This window comes from Cheilinus undulatus, linkage group 16, assembly GCF_018320785.1.
Source record: "Cheilinus undulatus linkage group 16, ASM1832078v1, whole genome shotgun sequence".
Taxonomy (NCBI): Eukaryota; Metazoa; Chordata; class Actinopteri; order Labriformes; family Labridae; genus Cheilinus; species Cheilinus undulatus.
The window spans coordinates 45,535,736-45,555,883 of record NC_054880.1 but is presented as its reverse complement, the minus strand read 5'-3'; the positions used below and the strand labels follow the sequence as shown (position 1 = coordinate 45,555,883).

At 41.6% G+C, this 20,148-nt stretch overlaps 1 protein-coding gene across 1 annotated transcript; it reads right to left on the bottom strand.

Annotated features, from left to right (window-relative positions):
* Positions 1 to 9,331: 9,331 nt before the first annotated feature.
* Positions 9,332 to 15,699, bottom strand: cckb (cholecystokinin b). The gene is made up of 4 exons (XM_041809657.1): positions 15,662 to 15,699; positions 14,988 to 15,108; positions 14,727 to 14,882; positions 9,332 to 9,755 (listed from the first exon to the last, which is right to left on the bottom strand). The coding sequence occupies exons 2-4, from the start codon at positions 15,106 to 15,108 to the stop codon at positions 9,622 to 9,624; spliced, it is 411 nt and encodes a 136-aa protein (XP_041665591.1). The 5' UTR covers positions 15,662 to 15,699; the 3' UTR covers positions 9,332 to 9,621.
* Between the last annotated feature and the right edge of the window lie 4,449 nt (positions 15,700 to 20,148).

Below are 20,148 nucleotides of genomic sequence, written 5' to 3'. Positions count from 1 at the left end.
TCCAGACTGAATCTGAGTTTTCTTCATCAGTGTCTTTCTCTTTGCCACTCTCCCATAAAGCTCTGACTGGTGAAGAACCCGGCCAACAGTTGTTGTCTGCAGAGTCTCTCCATCTCAGCTGCTGAAGCTTTTTACTCTGAGTTCCTGGGGTGTTCTTTTGTCTTCCTGGTGTAATGGTAGCCAGGAATACTGATTAACCAGGGGATGGACCTTCCAGACACAGGTGTTTTTTATGCTGCAATCACTGCACTCAGGTGACCCCAATTTCACTTCCTGTGAGACTACTAGCACCAGTTGGCTGGACCTCTGTTGAATTAGGTCAGACACTTTAAAGCAGGTGAAAATTTATGCAGTCACTTATTTTACATCACATATTTTTGTTTAACTGACATTACTTTGTAGAAATCTGTTTTCACTTTGACATTAAATACGTCTTTTTTTGTAAGTTTTCTGTCAATAAAAGCCAAATTATATTGACTATGATTGATTTATAGAGTCACTTAAAGGGTGAATACTTTTTATAGGCACTGTCAGGGTGATTTGAACAGTTGTAGCAGTTGGATTCAGACAGATCTCCTGCAGTATGCACTTATATAGGTGGTAACTTCAATTGTTCACGAAGATTTCTATGTATCACTTACAAGAATATGATATGAATGCATACAGCAGTGTTACTCAACCCTGCTCAACCAAAGAGCCAAATTATTGAAAAATACCTTTGCAAGAGCCACAATCTAAGTGGTGAAAACGGCTTGAAGTAACAATAAGTTAAAGGTGGCAAAAATGGTCAAAAGGCAACAAAAATGGGTGAAAATGGGGAGGAAAAGTGGAAAAAGGGTCAGAAAGTAGCAAAAATGGGTGAGAAGTGACAAAAAATTATTACAGTTGGCATAAAATGGTCCAAAGGTGGCAAAAACTGGCAAAAACAGGCAAAAAAATGGGCAAAAAATAGGAAAAAAAGTGTTATTTAGTGGCATAAAATAGATTAAATTGATAAAAAGTAGCAAATAAAATGGTGAAAAAGGGCAAAAATGGGATACAAGTGGCAACTAGAAGTGGCAAAAACACTCAAAAAAATAGGAAGTAAGTGGTATACAATGGCAAAAGGTAGTTTTAATGGTCAAAAGTGGCCAAAAATGATGAAAAGGGGCAAAAATGGGTAAGAGTGGCGACAAGAAGTGGCTAAAATGGGCAAAACTAGGAAAAAAGAGGTATTAAATGACAAAAGGTAGCTTAAATAGGTGAAAATGGGGAGAAAAATGTTGAAAGAGGGAAAAATGGGATAGAAGTGGCAAAAAAATGAGTAAAAAGTTGTTAAAAAAAAGTGGTATTTAATGGCAAAAGATAGCTTAAATGGACAAAAATGGGGTAAAAGGGGCAAAAATGGGAAAAAAGTTGCAAAATATGGGTAAAAGGTTGAAAAAAAAGTGGCAAAACGGGCAAATAAGTAGGTAAAAAGTGATATTTAATGTTGCTTAAATGGATAAAGAGTGGCAAAATAAAATTGTGAAAAGGGCAACAAAGTTTCCCCTTTAAGGTTTTCTGGGGGATTAATATTTAAAATGAAGACATAAAAGAGCCACAGATCATCACTAAAGAGCCACATCTGGCTCCAGATGTTGAGTATTACTGGCATACAGAAAGAGGAGGGGTGCAGCAGCACATCACTGTCGCGCTGGTATTGTATAAGAAGGCTCCAGAAAGTTTTGCTACTTCCTCAACATTCGCTGTCGTGATACATGGTAAAGTATTTATATGTGCTTGGAACAGTGTTGTTTACTTGGAGCACAATCCAAAGATTCAAGGAACTCTTTTTCCCATAACTCCCTCTGTTTCAGATGCCAGGATCAGGACTTTGAATCGAACAAAGACGATTGAAGTTACAGAATAGAAATTTGGAGACAGAAAGGACAAGGAATGACAGCGGGTATATAAAGACGGTTTTATAAACGGTCCAGGACCAGCGCTGACCATCTGCTCATCGCTGTTGCTGGATCTTCATTACAGCCACGCTCTTAGAGCTCATGTTCCTTTCATGAGCGTGTGGCTTTCCCGTCAGCACACCAACCCAGAGCACTTACGCATGTATCAGCGTTTAAAGTACTCCACGTTGGACGCTGTAGGCCGTGCATTCAGCTGTCTTTGACCTTTTTTTGCATCATTGGAATCCTATCCACACACGTACATCTTCTGACACACACACAGTGGGGTCATTAACTCGCGTCCCACAGAGGCTTTTAAACCTTTCCAGAGCCTTTAGCTCCCGCGGCTCAGCCTCAGTCCTTTAGACACAAAGTTTGAGTCGATTCCCTCGGCCCTCTCAGAATCTCAAGTCGCTGTAAAATTCTGATTCAAGTGCGACCCCAGTTTAAGCCGGTGGCTTCAGCGTCTAACAACACACACAAACACACAGCAAACACTCTTTTCCCCCAAGGCATTTCAAACCACTTCTCTGAATTATTCACCAAGCCTGCTTTGTTCATCGATCCCTCTCTCCACCTCTCACTCACACAGACACATCTTTCACTTAACACGCGGGGCCAGCAGCAGTATAATGGGCTGCTTCATCACAATTCAACACCGCTGTGGATTCCTCCTCTTTCCTTTGCTAATACATCCTACAGGTCGGACCTAGCAGGGCGTCCGCAGGCGTTTCTGAGACTTGTTGTTTTCATAAAAATCACAACTAAAGGGATTAAATGTCACATAAAGCCAACAACAAGCGTCAATAACACATCATCTGTTCCTCTTTCGCCTGAAGAATTTTAATCACAGGTTTTTCTCAGTCAGAATTTCTTCATTTCTTCAAAACATCCCTGGCTCTCTAAAACGCTGTTGTGGTCTCTCTAGTGGAGCCAAATGCAATTATAAGGATTTATTTTGAGCGCACTTTAATAATTAAATCGATATCAGTATCTCCAAACGCTTTAAAGCGTTTCAATATTTAGCACAGATTTTAAAGCTCATAACGATCGCCCCATTCTTTTGAAGATATTCTTGAACATCTCCGGGCTGGTTTCCTGACTGATGCATTCTCTGACTTTCATCTCCTTTGTGGGGCTGGAAGATAACCCTTTTTTTCTCAGCATCAGAGATCTCACCCTTCAGATTTACCATCCTCCAAAACCATAAACATCCGCTACACATAATCCACCATGGTCAAGATTTTTTATTGTTTGGAATCAGACAGGAACACTGACTTTTAGTGCTGGAAAAGGCCTCTGATTTTTAATTGACTGCTTGAAATATCAGCATATACAGCATATATACAATACACAGCATTCCAAATTATGATGCACAACAGAGATATCACCTTCACTATTCTTGCATCCATTGAACTTGTGAGTTTTTGGAGAGTTTTTGCTTGAATTTCTCTGCAGGATGTCAGAATATCCTCCCAGAGCTGCTGTTTTGATGTGAACTGCCTCCCACCCTCATAGATCTTTAGCTTGAGGATGCTCCAAAGGTTCTCAGTAGGGTTAAAGGTCAAGGGAGGATGGGGGCCAGACCATGAGTTTCTCTCCTTTTATGCCCATAGCAGCCAATGACACAGAGGGATTCTTTGCAGCATGAGATGGAGCATTGTCATACATGAAGATCATTTTGCTACAGAAGGCACTGTTCTGCTTTTTGTACCATGGAAGAAAGTGGTCAGTCAGAAACTCTATATACTTTGCCGAGGTCATTTTCACACCTTCAGGGACCCTAAAGGGGCCTACCAGCTCTCCTCATGAATCTGGCCCAGAACATGACTCCGCCCCCTCCTTGCTGACATCACAGCCTTGTTGGGACATGGTGGCCATCCACCAACCATCCACTACTCCTCCATCTGGACAATCCAGGGTTGCACGGCACTCATCAGTCAACAAGACTGTTTGAAAATGAGTCTTCATGTATTTCTGGGCCCACTGCAACCGTTTCTGCTTGTGAGCATTGGTTAGGGGGGGCTGAATAGTAGGTTTATACACGACTGCAAGCCTCTGGAGGATCCTACACCTTGAGGTTGGTGGGACTCCAGAGGCACCAGCAGCTTCAAATACCTGTTTGCTGCTTTGTAATGGCATTTTAGCAGCTGCTCTCTTAATCTAATTAATCTGATTAATTTCTGCACTGAAATATCAATATTAATTTAAAAATGGACCATTTTGAAACATGGAAACCCTCCCACACTCACCGTTTACAGGAAGTGAAGACCAGCACTGCTCAGTGCCGCCCACTTCCACATGCTAGTTCTGGTTTTGAACTGAGGACTGTGTTCAATACAAACATCACCTCATAAGGTGATGCCCCAAGTGAAGGAGTTCAAGTATCTTGGGATTTTGTCCACGAGTGAGGGTAAAAGGGAGCGTGAGATTGACAGGTGGGCTGGCGTAACATCAGCAGTGCTGCAGGCATCGTGACTGGATTGTGGTGGTGAAGAGAGAGCTGAGCCGAGAGGCCTTAGAGAGAGGGTAAGGAGTAGAGCCGCTGCTCCATCGCATCGAAAGGAGCCAGTTGAGGTGGTCTGAGCATCTTATCAGGATGCCTCCTGGACGCCTCCCCATGGATGTATTCCTGGCACGCTGGGCTGGAAGGAGACCTCGAGGACGACCCAGAATGTGCTGGAGGGATAACGTATTCAGTCTGGTTTGGGAACGCCTCAGGATCCCCAGGAGTTGGAAAGTGTCACTGGGGAAAGAGACGTCTGGGTGGACTTGCTTAGCCTGCTACCCCTGCAACCTGGCTCTGGATAAGAGGATGAAGATGGATGGATGGACCTCATAAGGCATACTTACTATACAGAAAATCAACATGTGGTTTTCACTGATGAATTTCTTATAATGTGGGAGAAATTATCTGAAAAAGTTACTTCCTTGTTTGTGCTGGCGGTGATGCTTAGAGTGCATACACATCCTGGGACCATATGCAGTGTTTTCTTTTTGAGTAAATGCGCCTTATGGTGTGACCAGAGGGACCAGGACCACTTGGTGTGATTGATGGAACCATGAATTCTGCTCTCTATCAGAAAACCCTGAAGGAGAATGTCTGGCCATCAGTTCTTGACCTGAAGATCAAGCACACTTGCAGCAGGACAACGACCCGAAACACACCAGAAAGTCCACCCCTGAATGGACTCAAAAAACTAAATAAAGGTTTTGGAGAGGTTTAGTCAAATCTGATTGAGATGTTGTGGTGTGACCTTAAACGGGCAGTTAAAACTGGAAAATCCTCCAGTGTGGCTGAATTAAAACTATTCTGCAAAGACGAGTTTGTCCCATAGAGCCAGGTAGGTTTGGATGGCTTTTTACTTTAATGAATGAAGTCATGATGTAAAAACTGTCATATTCACTCAGGTTATCTTTGATTTCATTAAAATGTACTTGAAGTGTGACAAATATTTAAAAGTGTTAGAGTTAGGAAAGAAATCAGGAGGGGGGCAAACAATTCCTCCTTCCTCTGTCAAATAAAGGCATGAAAAAGCCCAAAAATAAAGCTTAAAAAAAAAACCAATGCATCTGTATCTATTCTGCCTCTCAGCTGTAGAAAGCAGGGACCCCAGGTTTAGCAGGGTGCAGAGAACACACTACCATGATTTGGTACCAGATTTAGGCGAGAAAATAAATGCTTGGACTAAAAGTAAAGACTAAAATATGAGGAATTTTTATGGACTAAAACTTGTTGAGTGGCCTGCACACAGCCCTGACTTAAATCACACTGAAAATCTGTGGGGTTAACTGAAGATGAAAGTCCATGCCAGAAGGCCATCAGACCTGGAGGAGCTGGAGAGATTCGCCAAAGAAGAAAAGGCTGGGCATCCTCAGGAGACAAGTCAGAGACTTGTTGAAAACTACAAGCGACTGCAGGCTGTTATCCAGCAAAAAGGAGACACTAGTGACTGTTAGCGCCAGGGGGGCTAATGATTTTGTCCCTGAAAAAGATACTTTTTCAGGGAGTGGCCCCCACTCTGCTGACAGATCCCAAGTGCAACCCTTTTCAACTTAAAATAAGTAGAAAATCTGAGGTTATATGTCAATATTTTATCAAACATTTTATCGGTTAAAAGCTCAGCAAACAAAGTGACTTAAAAAACAACAAAGACATGAAAACAGGTGCCATCCAAACAAGAACAGAACAGCCTACTTTAACTCAAACAGGTAGCCACTGCAATAATAAAACAGTCTATATACTGTATGGACATACAGTATACTGCCAAAAGTATTCACTCACCCATCCAAATAATGTAAATCAGGTGTTCCAATCACTTCCATGTCCACAGGTGTATAAAATCATCCCCTAGGCATGCAGACTGTTTCTACAAACATTAGTGAAAGAATGGCTCGCTCTCAGGAGCTCAGTGAATTCCAGCGTGGTACTGTGATAGGATGCCACCTGTGCAACAAGTCCAGTGGTGAAATTTCCTGGCTCCTAAATATTCCACAGTCAACTGTCAGTGGTATTATAACAAAGTGGAAGCCATTGGGAACCACAGCAACTCAGCCACCAAGTGGTAGGCCATGTAAAGTGATGGAGCATGGTCAGCAGAGGCTGAGGTCATAGTGCGCAGAGGTCGCCAGCTTTCTGCAGAGTCAATGGCTACAGACCTCCAAACTTCATGTGGCCTTCAGATTATCTCAAGAACAGTGGTAGAGAGCTTCATGAATGGGTTTCCATGGCCGAGCAGCTGCATCCAAGCCATACATCACCAAGTGCAATGCAAAGCATCAGATGCAGTGGTGTAAAGCACACCGCCACTGGACTCTCAAGCAGTGGAGACGCCTTCTCTGGAGTGACCAATCATGCTTCTCCATCTGGCAATCTGATGGACCAGTCTGGGTTTGGCGGTTGCCAGGAGAACAGTACTTGTCTGACTGCATTGTGCCAAGTGTAAAGTTTGGTGGAGGGGGGATTATGGTGTGGGCTTGTTTTTCAGGAGCTGGGCTTGGCCCCTTAGTTCCAGTCAAAGGAACTCTGAATGCTTCAGCATACCAAGAGATTCTGGACAATTCCATGCTCCCAACTTTGTGGGAACAGTTTGGGGATGGCCCCTTCCTGTTCCAACATGACTGTGCACCAGTGCACAAAGCAAGGTCCATAAAGACATGGATGAGAGAGTTTGGTGTGGATCAACTTGACTGGCCTGCACAGAGTCCTGACCTCAACCCCATAGAACACCTTTGGGATGAATTAGAGTGGAGACTGAGTGCCAGGCCTTCTGGTCCAACATCAGTGTGTGACCTCACAAATGAGCTTCTGGAAGAATGGTGAAAAATTCCCATAAACACACTCCTAAACCTTGTGGAAAGCCTTCCCAGAAGAGTTGAAGCTGTTATAGCTGCAAAAGGTGGACCGACGTCATATTAAACCCTATGGATTAAGAATAGGATGTCACTTAAGTTCATATGTGAGTCAAGGCAGGTGAGCGAATACTTTTGGCAATATAGTGTATGTGCTTATTTCAGATATTGATTGTAAGTTTTCATACGTTGAAAGTTTGACATGTTGCAGCACATTAAGCATTTCTACTGGGTGTAAATAGCAGGAGATCCCTTCATCAGTTCTTGAAATGACATTTCCTTGCCAAAGGCATCATTATCCCCACTGACTGTCCCTGCAGAGAGGGCTGGGAGTCTTAAATGGAAGGAGCCAGAAAAGAAAAAAGCAGAGGAAGTTTAATCATTTTAGAGCCATGCAACAATTCCACGAATCCCTTCGGTAGGATGGCTGTCAACGCCGCTCACTCCGTCAGGAAGATTAATTTATTTTTTTGTTTGTTTGGCCACACAGGGGAGGTAAACTGTGATTCAGCTGGTTCCAAATATATGAAGTCACACATATCTGAATTCTGAGAGTCAGTCTCTCTGTTGGGCCTGCCAGACAACATTTCCTCCCTGTGTACTGGCTGTCAGGTTCTTTCTTGTTGATGGTGATATGAGGTAAAAGCAAACCCTTTAAGAGTAGAGCAGCTTTGGCACAAGACTAAATAAAAGACTGAAAGAAACGTGTAACTTCTTGATCTAATCTGGAGCAGAACTGAGGATGTCCACTGTTTAAGGACATTTTTCTGTTTCAGTAAAGTGATGTAGACCAGGGGTTCTCAACCTTTTCAGCCCCAAAATAAAGGAGCCAGAGACCGGGGACCCCCACTGAACCTGAAGGTGGTTGAAGACAGCCATGCACAATTTGGAATAGTCATGTGGAGACAAGGGCGTCCATAAGGGGGGATATATGGGAGAGCTTTCTGGGACCCAGCCAAACTGGGGGTGGAGGAGGTCTGCAAAACCATGGTAAAGTTAAACTGTGATATCCATATTTCATATCTAACCTGAAAAACCACTAACCTGACACGCCAGATAGATGTTCGACACATCCATCTGGAAAAGCTTCAATAGGAAATGTTAGAGAAAAGGCAGAGGCTTTGAAAAAAACTCAGTGTGATTGGATGAACGTTCTGTCTGTCACATCTCTACGGGCCAATCAGAGCAACAAAACACGTGACGTAGCCGCTATCGAGCTGCATGTGAGCAGCTACTGAGGAATCCATCTGCTCTGCAAGGTTAAAAAAACCACTCTAATCAAAGAAACTAAGGATTAAAATGGTTTAAAAATTGCTAAAATGGGCTGAAAAAGCCAAAGAAATAGTGAAAAAGCTGCTGAAGTTGATTTTAAAAGTAGAAAAAATTGGCCAAAATTAGACAAGGCAAAAATGGGCATAAGTAGTGGTTGGAGGAGTTCAAATGTGGCTGAAATGGCTTTAAATTGGCAAAAAATGTGTGAAAATTTGGTGAAATGGGATGAAAAATATTTAAACTTTTAAAATTAAATTTTTTTTAATTTAATTTTAAAATTTTAAAAATAGGCAGGTATTTGAAGAAATTGGTTAAACTAGCAAAAATGGGCATATCAAATAGTGAAATGGGGTTAAAATGGCTGTAAAAAGTGGTTAAAATAGTAGCAATAATTGGTCAACAAAGGCAACAGTGGCAAGAATTGGTTTAGAAGTGGCAGAAACAGGCAGAAAAAAGTGGTGAAAGTTTAAAACTGACAAAAATAGGTGTTAAATGGTAAAAATGTGTTAAAATTTGTGGGAAAAAAATGATGAAAAGGGGTAAACATTTGACAAAATTGGTGAAAAATGGCAACAGTGTGATTTAAAACTTATTCTTCGTCTTTAGGGCATCTGGAGACCCCCTCTCAATGTGTCGCGACCCATAAAGGGGTCCTGACCCCAAGGTTGAGAACCACTGATGTAGTCGATCTGGTGTTTGGTGAATGCGCCGTAATGCTTTTGAATCTGATTTTAGCAGCACAGGTACTGAAAGAAGGGATATGCAGAGAGCGATATTTTCAATCTTTATTCAGTCCAGTAACTCTCAACAGACCCTGACAACATCCCAATCCTCCCCACCCAAAAGGATAAAGAAACCATGAAAACCAGAAACAAACATCCTTGGACAGTGAGAGCTTTTCTGCAAAATTTGGCATGTGTATATATTGCATTATTACAGTTTTACAAACAAATGTACAACAAATACATCATAGACTCTTATTGTGAGACAGAAAGGAGCCAGCTTGCGTGGGTTTATTATTTTTTTCTTCTTTTTCTCATGTGCCTGCACGGAGGGTTTGAGCCGTGACTCCCCTTTACGAGGAGTACTCATACTCCTCTGCACTGCGGCGGCCGAAATCCATCCACCCCAAGTAGTCCCTGTCTGCTATCCGGTGGTTGGCGCTCAGAGCGCCGCCTCTGTTCGCCGCCGAGTTTCTGCGCACGGAACCTGGAGAGGGGAGGGGTGGAAGGCGTGGGTGGAGGAAGAAGAGAGAAGGAAGGAAATTAGTATTCCTCAGAGAAAGGAGGGCATGACAGCGCTGGCTGAAAAACTTCACTGGATTGGGCTGCTAGTTTTGGTTTGCCTTTCAGATGGAGCGAGTTAGAAATGTTCAGAATGTGAAAATAAGATGCAAGAAAATGTGCAAAACCACCGGAAATGTGACTTGAATCGCAGATTGTCTCTGTGTTGGTGCAATGTGGCAGTTCAGGGGCAAAATGAGCCACAAAGCATACAGTTGTAATAAACTAAATAGAAGTTTTTCTGCTTCTAATTTCAGCTTTGGTCACATCTCAGGCTGATTTTTCCCCCGAATTGTTAGCTTTTTTTTTTTTCTTCACTTCATAATGAAATTACTCTCTCTCATTTTGGTGTTACCATTCAAAGAAAAGTAAATTATTCAAAAATCCTCAAACATGATGTTTAAATTGTGTGCCTCTTTGTGGTTTTGTGCCTTAAAGCTGCAGTTTTGGCAGCCTAATCATCTGTATTACCAACACTAGACGGACCATGGAGTAACAACATACTATTAACCCCTCATGTTTGCGTGCCCATGCCAGTGTTTTCACGGCTCTGCCCATGTGTGATTGTGCATCTGTTCTTTCAATGACTTGTGCACCCTCCTATTTCCCTCTTCCTCGGCTCGCTGTGACCTCCTGTGTTGTAGAAATTCTGATCTTTGAATCTCAGACTTTTTTCTTGACTTAAAGTGAATAAAAGCAGAACAGCTATCTGTTTGGTAATCAATTGAGCACGCACAGAGATGCTGTTTTCACTCCACCCACATCCTCCTACGCAACACACACACACACACACACACACACACACACGAGTGCACACGCACACATAAACACAGCGTTTCTCCTCCCTGGTGTGCTGAGAAGATTGGCTGCAGAAGGCTCGACAACGACACCTCCTACACCGAAACATGCAAGTGAACAGCAAGCACACGAACACGGACACCCACAAACAGGCACGCGCGGTGGAGCAGTAAACTTTGATGCACATTTTCCCATAGGTATAACTTATTAATTTTAATGTGCCCTTAAACATTTTATTGACTTCCTCGTCTGGTATCAGCTGCTCAGGCTGCTTTGCATTTTTATGTTCTTGAGTAGCGAAGACTTCACAGCTTTAAAAAAGTAAACGGAGCCATAACGCTGGAGGGTTTTATGTGTGGATGTTCCATGTTTAACATAATTTAAGACCAAGTCCACTCCTGGTCAAATAAAGCTGACAGCCTCACCGTACGGCGAGAATATGACTCTGAAAACTTGACTTCTGATAACACTGTGCTTTCAGCTGTAGTAAAATAAAGTGACTGCTGAAGAGCTGTGTAGAGGCATGTCGACTAAAACTATGACTATAAATGTCAGTCCACTACAAGGGCGGAGCCAGGCGGGGTAAATAACCAGACTTTAGCCCTAGCTTAGCTTCCCCATCAATGTTTGGCTCATCAGGCTGTTTGCAGGCAATTTTAAATAAAAACTAAGATTTCATATGGCAAACCAAATCTATGGGCAAAATGAAACAAACTCCTCTGGAGCAGTGATACTCGACGCGTGGCTCTGGAGCCACATGTGGCTCTTTTATGTCTTAATCTGAAATATTATTCCCCAGAAAACCTTAAAAAAGAGAAACTCTGACCTCAGAAATCCTCCACTGTAAGTCACATTAACCAGCTTGTTGCCCACTCATCTTTCCTTTTTTTTTTTTTTGCCACTTTCATTAATCCTTGCTGCTTTTAGCACACTTTTGCCACTTCTTTCTGCGCTTTTCACCCGTTTTGCCACATTAATCCTGCTTTTCCATTTGTATTTTTTTTCCCTTTTTGCCCATTCAAGATGCCTTTTACCATTAAATGACACTTTTCCCATCTTTTTCTGTTTTTGCTACACTCTCCTGCTTTTTTCCGATTTTTCCCACACTTTGCTGCCTTTTGCCCATCACTTTAAACTATTTTTTCTACATTATTGCCACTTTTTGACCATTTTGCCACCTTTTACTTATTTTTATTGCCAACTTAAAGTATTTTTTGCTGATTTTTGCACATTTTTGCATAATTCTTTTTGCCACTTTAATCCTGCTTTATGCTATTCATAGTTTTTTTTCCCTTCTTCCCCTTTTTCACCCATTTAAGCTGACTTTTGCCATTAAATGCCACCTTCTCCCCACACTTTGCTACTCTTTGCTGCTTTATCCTATTTTTTTCCAATCCTTTTACTGCTTTCACTAAGTTTTTACTATGTTTTGCTGCTTTTGCACCCATTTCTGCCACTTTTTTGTCGCTTTCTGACCGTTTTTGCCACCTTTATTATCTTTATTGCCACTTCAAACCCTTAGATTGTGGCTCTCACAAAAGTATTTTTCAACAGTGTGGCTCTTTGGTTGAGCAGGGTTGAGTAACGACGCTCTAGAGCAAACATAATTTTTAAATTCTAAATCAAAGGTGGGCAACTGGTGGCCTGTGGACCATATGCAGCCCTCTGCCTTACTCAATGCGGCCCATGTCAACACCCAGTACCACTACAATATAAACTTTAAAACAGGACAATCTGGCATGAAAGCAGCAAGCAGAAACATTAATGGTATATGTTAGTTTTTACATGCATCACTAAAAGAACTTATCAAAAATCAGTATGCAAGTAAAATATACTGAAATAACAAGCAACTAGCATGTTAGCTGCATTTAAAGAACTGCTTCAAATTGATTTTATTCTATTTATCTTATTAAACTCATTTCTATTTGCACTTGAGTTTAAAAACATAAATGTTGATGTAATAAATGATCATAAAAAAGCAACATATCTGCCCTTTCATTAGTTATCACACTGGTTGAATTGAAAATATTAGACACTTTGGCATCGTCAGTGACATCATGGTAACCAAAGTTGTCCATCTTTGATCTAAAAGTTCTCAAAGTGTCACCAAAATGATCATACGACATCTGAAGGATGATTCGTTTTGACTCCTGCCTTCTGAAAAGGACAGGAAGTGTCTGGTGTTTGTTTTGATGTTACATAACAAAGCTAGGGTAGGAATTATGCCTAAAAGTTTATTCAGGTTAGAACTATTCATTTAAAAAAGAAAATTCAAAGCAAAATTAAAGGTCACAGATAAAAATGCATAAATGACACAGTGTGATTAGGGCTATTTGTTTAAAATAATCTTTTGCATTAATTAATCATAACACTCAGCAGCAGCGTATTCACTACAACCTGAAAGATTCAAGGCTTTAGAGAAGATATTAAGCTCTGAAAGCCAACCCCTCCCTCTGCCTGGAGTCGACTAGGTTTGTCCATGAGGAAGACGTGACGAAGATGAGCTAAAAATAGATCTTTGATGCTAAAACCTCTGACGAAAAACAAGTTCAGCCAAAAACAACTGGAGTTTTGGGCTTCAGAGTCAGTATTTCTCCAGCGGTATAATCCGTAAAACCGGAGAGATTAAGGATCACTCAGAGTTTTTAGAGGACTTTTACACGATTACACTTTCTAAGAATTTCTGTAATTAATCATGATTAATCGCACCCTTTTTTATCGCATTTTAAACTGTTTTTCTACAGTCTTAAATTAAATGTGATTGGCTACCTGTTTGGATGCTGACCTGCTTTTATAGATCATATATTTTAACCCCTTAAAGCCTGTTGTATCATATTTGAAACATACTTTTATGATACCCCTATCTCATCAATAGGATCAATAAATTACTAAAAAGAATTCTGAATACAATCAAATAAATGATAAAAATGGAATCTCAGGTACCAAAAACACCTAACGTGTCAAACGAGATACAAAAAAATATGTTTATGTTAAATTTTATGGAAATTTGGAATTTTTTAGATTTCAGTAGAAAGTGAAATAAACATTTCAGTTCCAAAAAATGAGAATTTTCCAGCTATAATTTGTGTTTTCAGGCTTTAATGGGTTAAAATTACCTTAAGCATGGAAAAAGGAGCTTGGTATGGATAGAAAATGAAATAATAGATCATAAAAAAGACGTCTGATTTTTTTAAAGTGAGCTGAGACATGAAGGAGCAGAGGTTTGACGGGGCTCAAACATGGTGAGAATGAAGCATCTGAATAATCACAATTAAAAAAAACCCGTGCCCTCATTGTAGTCCTTAATTAATCAAGATTAACTTGGTTAATCAAATTCTTTTTTCAGTATATTTAATTAACGTATTGATAGTGCATTAATATGACTGTCCTCGTTAAGAGAATACGGCTAATAAAATTAGTTCAAAGAAAATAATCTTATTAAAGGTGAAGACTGAAATGTGAAGACTTTTTACTGATAAAACTGGACTAAAATGTTGAGTTTTAGTCGACTAAAACCAGATAAAGCTTTGAGTCTAAATCAATAGTGCTGTCCAAATAAATGTTGGTGCCAAGTTTAGGGCGTAAGTTTTGGTTAAGCGTGATCGGATTCTGAGAGCCATCTCGGCCCTGAGCAGAGCTCTGAGCGTTGTGTTGTTTCTCCACAGATCCTTCTTATTGCACTGGAATAAAGACGAGAATGCTATAAAATGTGTATAACAGGTTGGAGGGCTTGTTTTCAGACAGAAAAACTCAGCAGGGAGAAAAAAGTGAAATAAGATGGTATGAGCAGATTGGCCGGAAGGCTGCGCTCACTAAGACTCGCTCTTTAAAACCACAAAAGCTTTTCAGAGCCACTAATTCATTTTACAAAGCAGGCTGTGTGCTGATTTCCAGTAATTAGCAAAACCAAGGGGAGGAGAATGCCAGCGTGAAGCACTTGTCTCTGAAAATGAACCTTTATTGGTTATATTGCTGCTGCCAAATGCTTTGCTTTACAAACACTCAACAGCTCCTTGTGTCCTCTTCGATTCTGCAGGTGCAGCGAGAGGGAAATGAAACACTCAAACAGAGCCACAGATAAATACTCATCCTCACACACCTTTCCTGGAGGAGATGAGTCTTGCCAACAGCTCACCGAGGTTGGCTCGGGAGTCTGCGTCCTCCTCCGCCAGAGGAAGGGCTTTCAGCTGGGAGGCAGAGCGGCTGTGTTGGAGGTGGGTGTCCCCCAAGCTTTGGGTGTCAGCGTGGAGGAGAGCTGCTCGACAAGGACAAAGAAAGACACACAGGAGAGTAGATGTCAAAAACGCAACACTTAATGAAAGTTCTGCTTTTGTTTGTCTTTGCCTGCGGGGGTGTGTACCTTCAGAAGGAACAGCGATGGAGCGCTGGCCCTCCTCGAGGAGATGGGAGGAGAAAGGGAGCCCCAAACAGCTCGTACACAAGACTGCCAGCACGACACACACACACAAGCCTGCAGTCATCTGAAACACAGAGAGAGAGAAGCACAGAGGGAAAGTTTAATCAGACCCAGTTGGAGATGGGATCCAGTCTGGGCTCCCAGCACACGCTCTCCTGACTCAACTGTCATCTTAGAAACTACAACTGAGACAATCCGCCATCTGCTAGACGACCGCTCTTTTCACAGTGACCGATCACTCGACTGCACGGAAGAGGAGCGTGAATCAGATTCACACTGTCATCCAGGGCACCATCGTAGTCAGAACACTGACGATAGGAGGAAATTATTTTAGATCCAAACTGATCCCTACTGATAATGAAGGAAGGATTTATCTTTTCCTCTTTGTTTGAGAAAAATATCTGGAAAGAAATTCAAAATGTAGAACAAAACATGCACACAAGTCCATTCTCCTCAATGATTCATACATTGGTAAGAAACTTTAAAAGAAAATCGAGTCAAAGTGTGGTTCATTCAAAAGAAAAAGGCAAAAAAAGGAGAAATATTCTGAAAAATTCCCTCCTCACATGCTGAAATATCTGCTGAGAATAAATACAGATAAAAAGTGTCTTCCTTACCTTGAGAGGAGGTTCAGCGCCTTCGACGTGTATCTGAGAGTAAGGAGAGCACTTCTCTGTTGAGTGGGAAGGATGCCCCTTTTATACTCCCCGCTCAGCGCCCTGTGAGTGTGTGTGTTGGTGTGTGTGTGTTGCCTCAGCGTACATCCTGTGTATTCCTCCGTGTGCTCAAAAGCCTTATGGTAGTGAATTTGTTACAACCTTAACAACACAGCAGCATCCTTCAGTTTTATTGTGTTTGCTGATCATAAAACTCCTCGCCAGGCGCTGCCGTGTTGACATGGATTGATCATGTCTGTAAAAGTCTGCGTGAATCACCTTCATCAAAACCAGAGATTTAAAATGACTGTTGAAATATCAGTAACTTCTTTATTCAGCAGTTTTCAGAATAGTTAAAATTATTATTTAAAGGGATATTTCTGAATTAACTGAAGTTGGGATTGCATAATGTTCTTAGCCTCCAGTGATTTCAGTGAGCACTGGCCCTTTAAGAAGGATGGGCTTAGGGAAGCTAGGCTATACAGTGCTACAGATGGGTACAGGTGCTCTGCGTAATTCAGCGAGTTTAAAATACAGATGGACCAAAAAGCCATGCTGGCTCAATTGTTAACTAAATTGAAAATTTTCAAAGTGTTTTATTTTTCACCTTTGTGTTTGGCACTATTGTGCAATGCTAGCTATTGCTACTGGCTACATGCTCTTCAGCCTCGGTGTATCTGATCAGCTGTTTGGGTCTGCAAACTACACTAAAACTAGTTATTTCAGCTCAGTTTAACACTTCCACTGCTCACACACTGTTTCCATAAGGTAAACAGTGCAGATAAAATATTCAGCCCTGTGGATTAGTGGTGTAAAGATAATACGATACGGATCGGTTAACCGATCTTGACATCAGTGGTCCGAGTGCATCAGTCCGTGGAGCGCTGGATCAGTAAAAATGCAGCAGGAACCTAACCTTACAAAGCAGGTGGATACGCCTGTTTCCGTGTTTTTCACTGGTGAATCCATCTTGCAAAGCTCCCGTCTGAACCGTTTGGGCCTGGATAGAAAGTGGCAGGACCAATCAGTGACGAGGGGCAGTACTTTCAGGCCGCAGCAGAGTCGTGACATAAACAGGCAGCAGCAAGAAGCCGGTGCAATTGGTGGAAGAGCTTTGTGTGGATGCTGCTAACGTGGAATCCGAACTTGACCACATTTCTTCGTTAAAAGAAGAACAAAGAACAGCAGTGAGTTGTTTTCTTTTCAAAAATGACAAAAGTCGAGTACTGACATGTCTTTAGTCACCCTGCTTTGCGTTATTCCTCAGGAGCTGTTGCTCTGATTGGGTAGAGATGTGACAGAACGTTCATCCAATCACACTCCGAGTTTTTTTTAATCCTCTACCTTTTCCCAAACATTTCCTGTTGAAGCTTTCCCAGGTGGATGTGTAAAACAAATCCATCTGGGTCAGGTTAGCACGAACCAGTCTTTGGACCGGTTTTAGCATTAGAGACCGGTTTATGACGCTCTGCTGCTTGTTTTCATAGTCCGTTCCGCCGTGCTCTGGCTCAGCGTCTGTAATCTCACATGACCTGCGGTGACCTTTTACCTTTAAACGAGAGTTTCGGTTGCTGTAGGTGCTCGCTAGGTAGCTGGATGTGTTTCACCGGTCGTCGCCTGAGCGTCTTTCAGTTCTGCACCTCAGGAAAAAGTTATGTGGACTTTATAAGAAGGAAGGACAACTTTCAAAATGTCCGTCCCTCTGTACGCTTTGGAGAAAAGCGATTAAGAACTAGGGCAGCTCATAAACCTCACCTGTTGAGATGGCGGAGCTAAAGTTTAGCTAAACGCAGCACAAACAGACCTGAATATCAACACTTTTCTGAGTTAAAACTCTTCAGTTATCACTGTAAGAACAGTCCCTTTATTCATTTAGTCTGTTCTATAAATAAGATCAAATAAACAGAGATTATTATGAAATTATCTTGGTTTCCCCTGTTTTGCTGACTGCTGAGGTCATAAACTTTGATAAAAGTGTCTGTAATATCAGGAGTGCTACATCCATTTCCTCAGAGGGGCGGAGTCATGGGTGGAGTCAAACAGCTTATTATTATTTAAAGCCACAGACACAAACAGCTCGTTCTGAGCAGGGCTGAAACAGAGGAGTTTTTAGACATGCAAAAATCCTAAACTGGAGTGTTTTTTCAGCAACAAGCTTCACTGGGATGTTTTGAGGACCTCTGAGAACAATATAAACTTGTCTTAAAGGGTAAAATATGTCCCATTTAAAGGGACACACTGAGATCTCTGTCAGCTAATGTCATTACTATTGCCACATACCCAACTTAAAAAAATATCTAAATATCCCTTTAACTGCCGTCACGAGGAGGATGGCGTTTGTTTGTGTAGAGGAGTGAGAGAGGCGTGGGTGGCTGTGTGCTCAAGCATGTGTAGAGCACACACACCCTCCCACTGACATCTACTACAGGACTACATGTCAGTGCATGTTCACTCTTAAAAACTGGGCTGAACCAGGATGGAGAATCTTCATTTTTGTTCATTTAGCAGGTGACTGCACTCAAAGAGACATCTCCACCTCTATCTCTATTGTCCCTCTCTCTCTCCCTCTCTCTCTCTCACCCCGGATTAGCCCGGCCCATCGATCACGCAGGAGTGTAGCAAATCAGTCAGCCTGAGTCAATAGCTATCGATCAGCTGTTGTGAGTTAATGTTTTTATTAATGAGACAGACAGAGCACTGATGCGTGTCAAGATTAAGATATCTGCCCCAGCGCTGGAGCTGTCTGCACCTGCTGAGATAATGTGGACAGGAAATGTAGCATCAGTGAGGATGTTAAGTAAGGATAACATCCAGAGGGGATTGGCAGAGGAGGGATGCAGACATGCTTTTAATGCTGTAGTCTAATGAGGAGTGATTTATGAATGGCAGATCTGAAACAGAAAGCCTACTGTATACACACAAATAATAATTCATATTTATGAGCGACTCCCCCCTAAAGTACTCACTTTCTATCAAATCTGGGAAGTGTTTACTTGCTGCCAAATAAGTGAAGAAGTCACACTTAATGCTGTGTGAAATCTCTGTTGAAGTTTGAGACGGCTCCATTGAAACTGCACTTCTCTTAGCTGCTGATGTACAGTAAGACACACAGTCCAAAATCCTAAACGAAGACAGCAGAAAAGCTCCAACCTCATCATCTCCAACACTCATCAGGGATTTTCTAACATTAGTTTAAGGCAGGGGCTCCACGCCTTTCTTATTTTATTAAAGTTAAATAGATTGAACCCCCCTAGACCTACTGCATGCTAACATGTCACGTATTAAAAGTGTTGAAGAACAATTTGCCAGTTTCTTTTGTGAAAAAAAGGCTTTGAAAGGCTTTTACTTGTGCAAAATTAATGGTTGGGAGTGCAATCCCCTTGTTGGGAACCAAAGGCCCTGTCCACACGGAGACAAATTCAGGAGTATAATGTGACTAAAACTAAAAAGTTTTTTAATCTAAAGGCCAAGACTGAGACTAAAATTAAAAATACCTGTCAAAATTAACACTGCATCAAAAAACCAACCACAAAGACTTTATTTCAGAAGTCCTGCCCCATCTAAATGCTTCGTAAGGGAAATATACCCCATGCAGTGGATTTATAAAACAGTCTGTCTGGCATCTCAGATTAATGCAGACAGGCAGAACCTTTAAAAAAAGAACAAATGATCAGTCTGTGACACTCTACGGGCAAATCAGAGTAAAAAGAACATAGGATGAAGAAACTGGCGCTGTTAGGAAGTTCACTACAGATCTACAGTCAGCTATTATCACTGTTTTCTATCAGTGGAACCTGTTGTTCATGAAAAAACTACATCCTTGCTGAGTGTTTGCAGATCATTTGCGTTCCCCCAAACCAAACTCGTAGCTACAGACACTTTCTCCTCAAAGACCCTGTAAAGCAGGGTTCTCCAATTACTTTTTCCCGGGGGCCAAAATATTTCAAGGACAGCAAGCCGAGGGATGGACATGGATTAGTTTTTTTTGACACCTTTAAAATGTCTTGGTTGTTTGCATATATATATATGTATTTATGTGTATATGTATGTGTATATATACATACATGTATTGGTTAATTAGCTACTTTAGACAGAGGATTTACCTGCTAGTAATCTAAACAGGTCAGTCATAAATATGCTGTCCTTGTATCGGTAGGATCCTGCGGAGATGTTTCCCTGACTGCTGCTCTATTACTGCTCAAAGAGCTTTAAACCCTCACCTACTGAGTTAAAACTTGACCTATTAACACGTCTGAGCTACAACAGTTATTCTTCTGCATGTCCCTTCTCTCCGAATCCCCCTGACATCCCTGGGCGCGTCATGAAGTGGTGCATCTCCGTGAGTAATCATGTCTTTTCGTGGTGCATCAAGACCAAAAATGCCGACCTCTCAAGTCATAGGACAGCCTGCGTCCAAATTAGGATTAAATGTTCAGTTATAAAGAATT

Excerpts from the sequence above, each read along its gene's own strand:
- cckb (XM_041809657.1), bottom strand. The coding sequence starts at position 15,108 with ATGACTGCAGGCTTGTGTGTGTGTGTCGTGCTGGCAGTCTTGTGTACG. Across the intron at positions 14,883-14,987 it reads CATCGCTGTTCCTTCTGAAG|CTCTCCTCCACGCTGACACC; the intron begins GTACACACCCCC and ends CTTGTCGAGCAG. Across the intron at positions 9,756-14,726 it reads ACTCATCTCCTCCAGGAAAG|GTTCCGTGCGCAGAAACTCG; the intron begins GTGTGTGAGGAT and ends TCCCCTCTCCAG.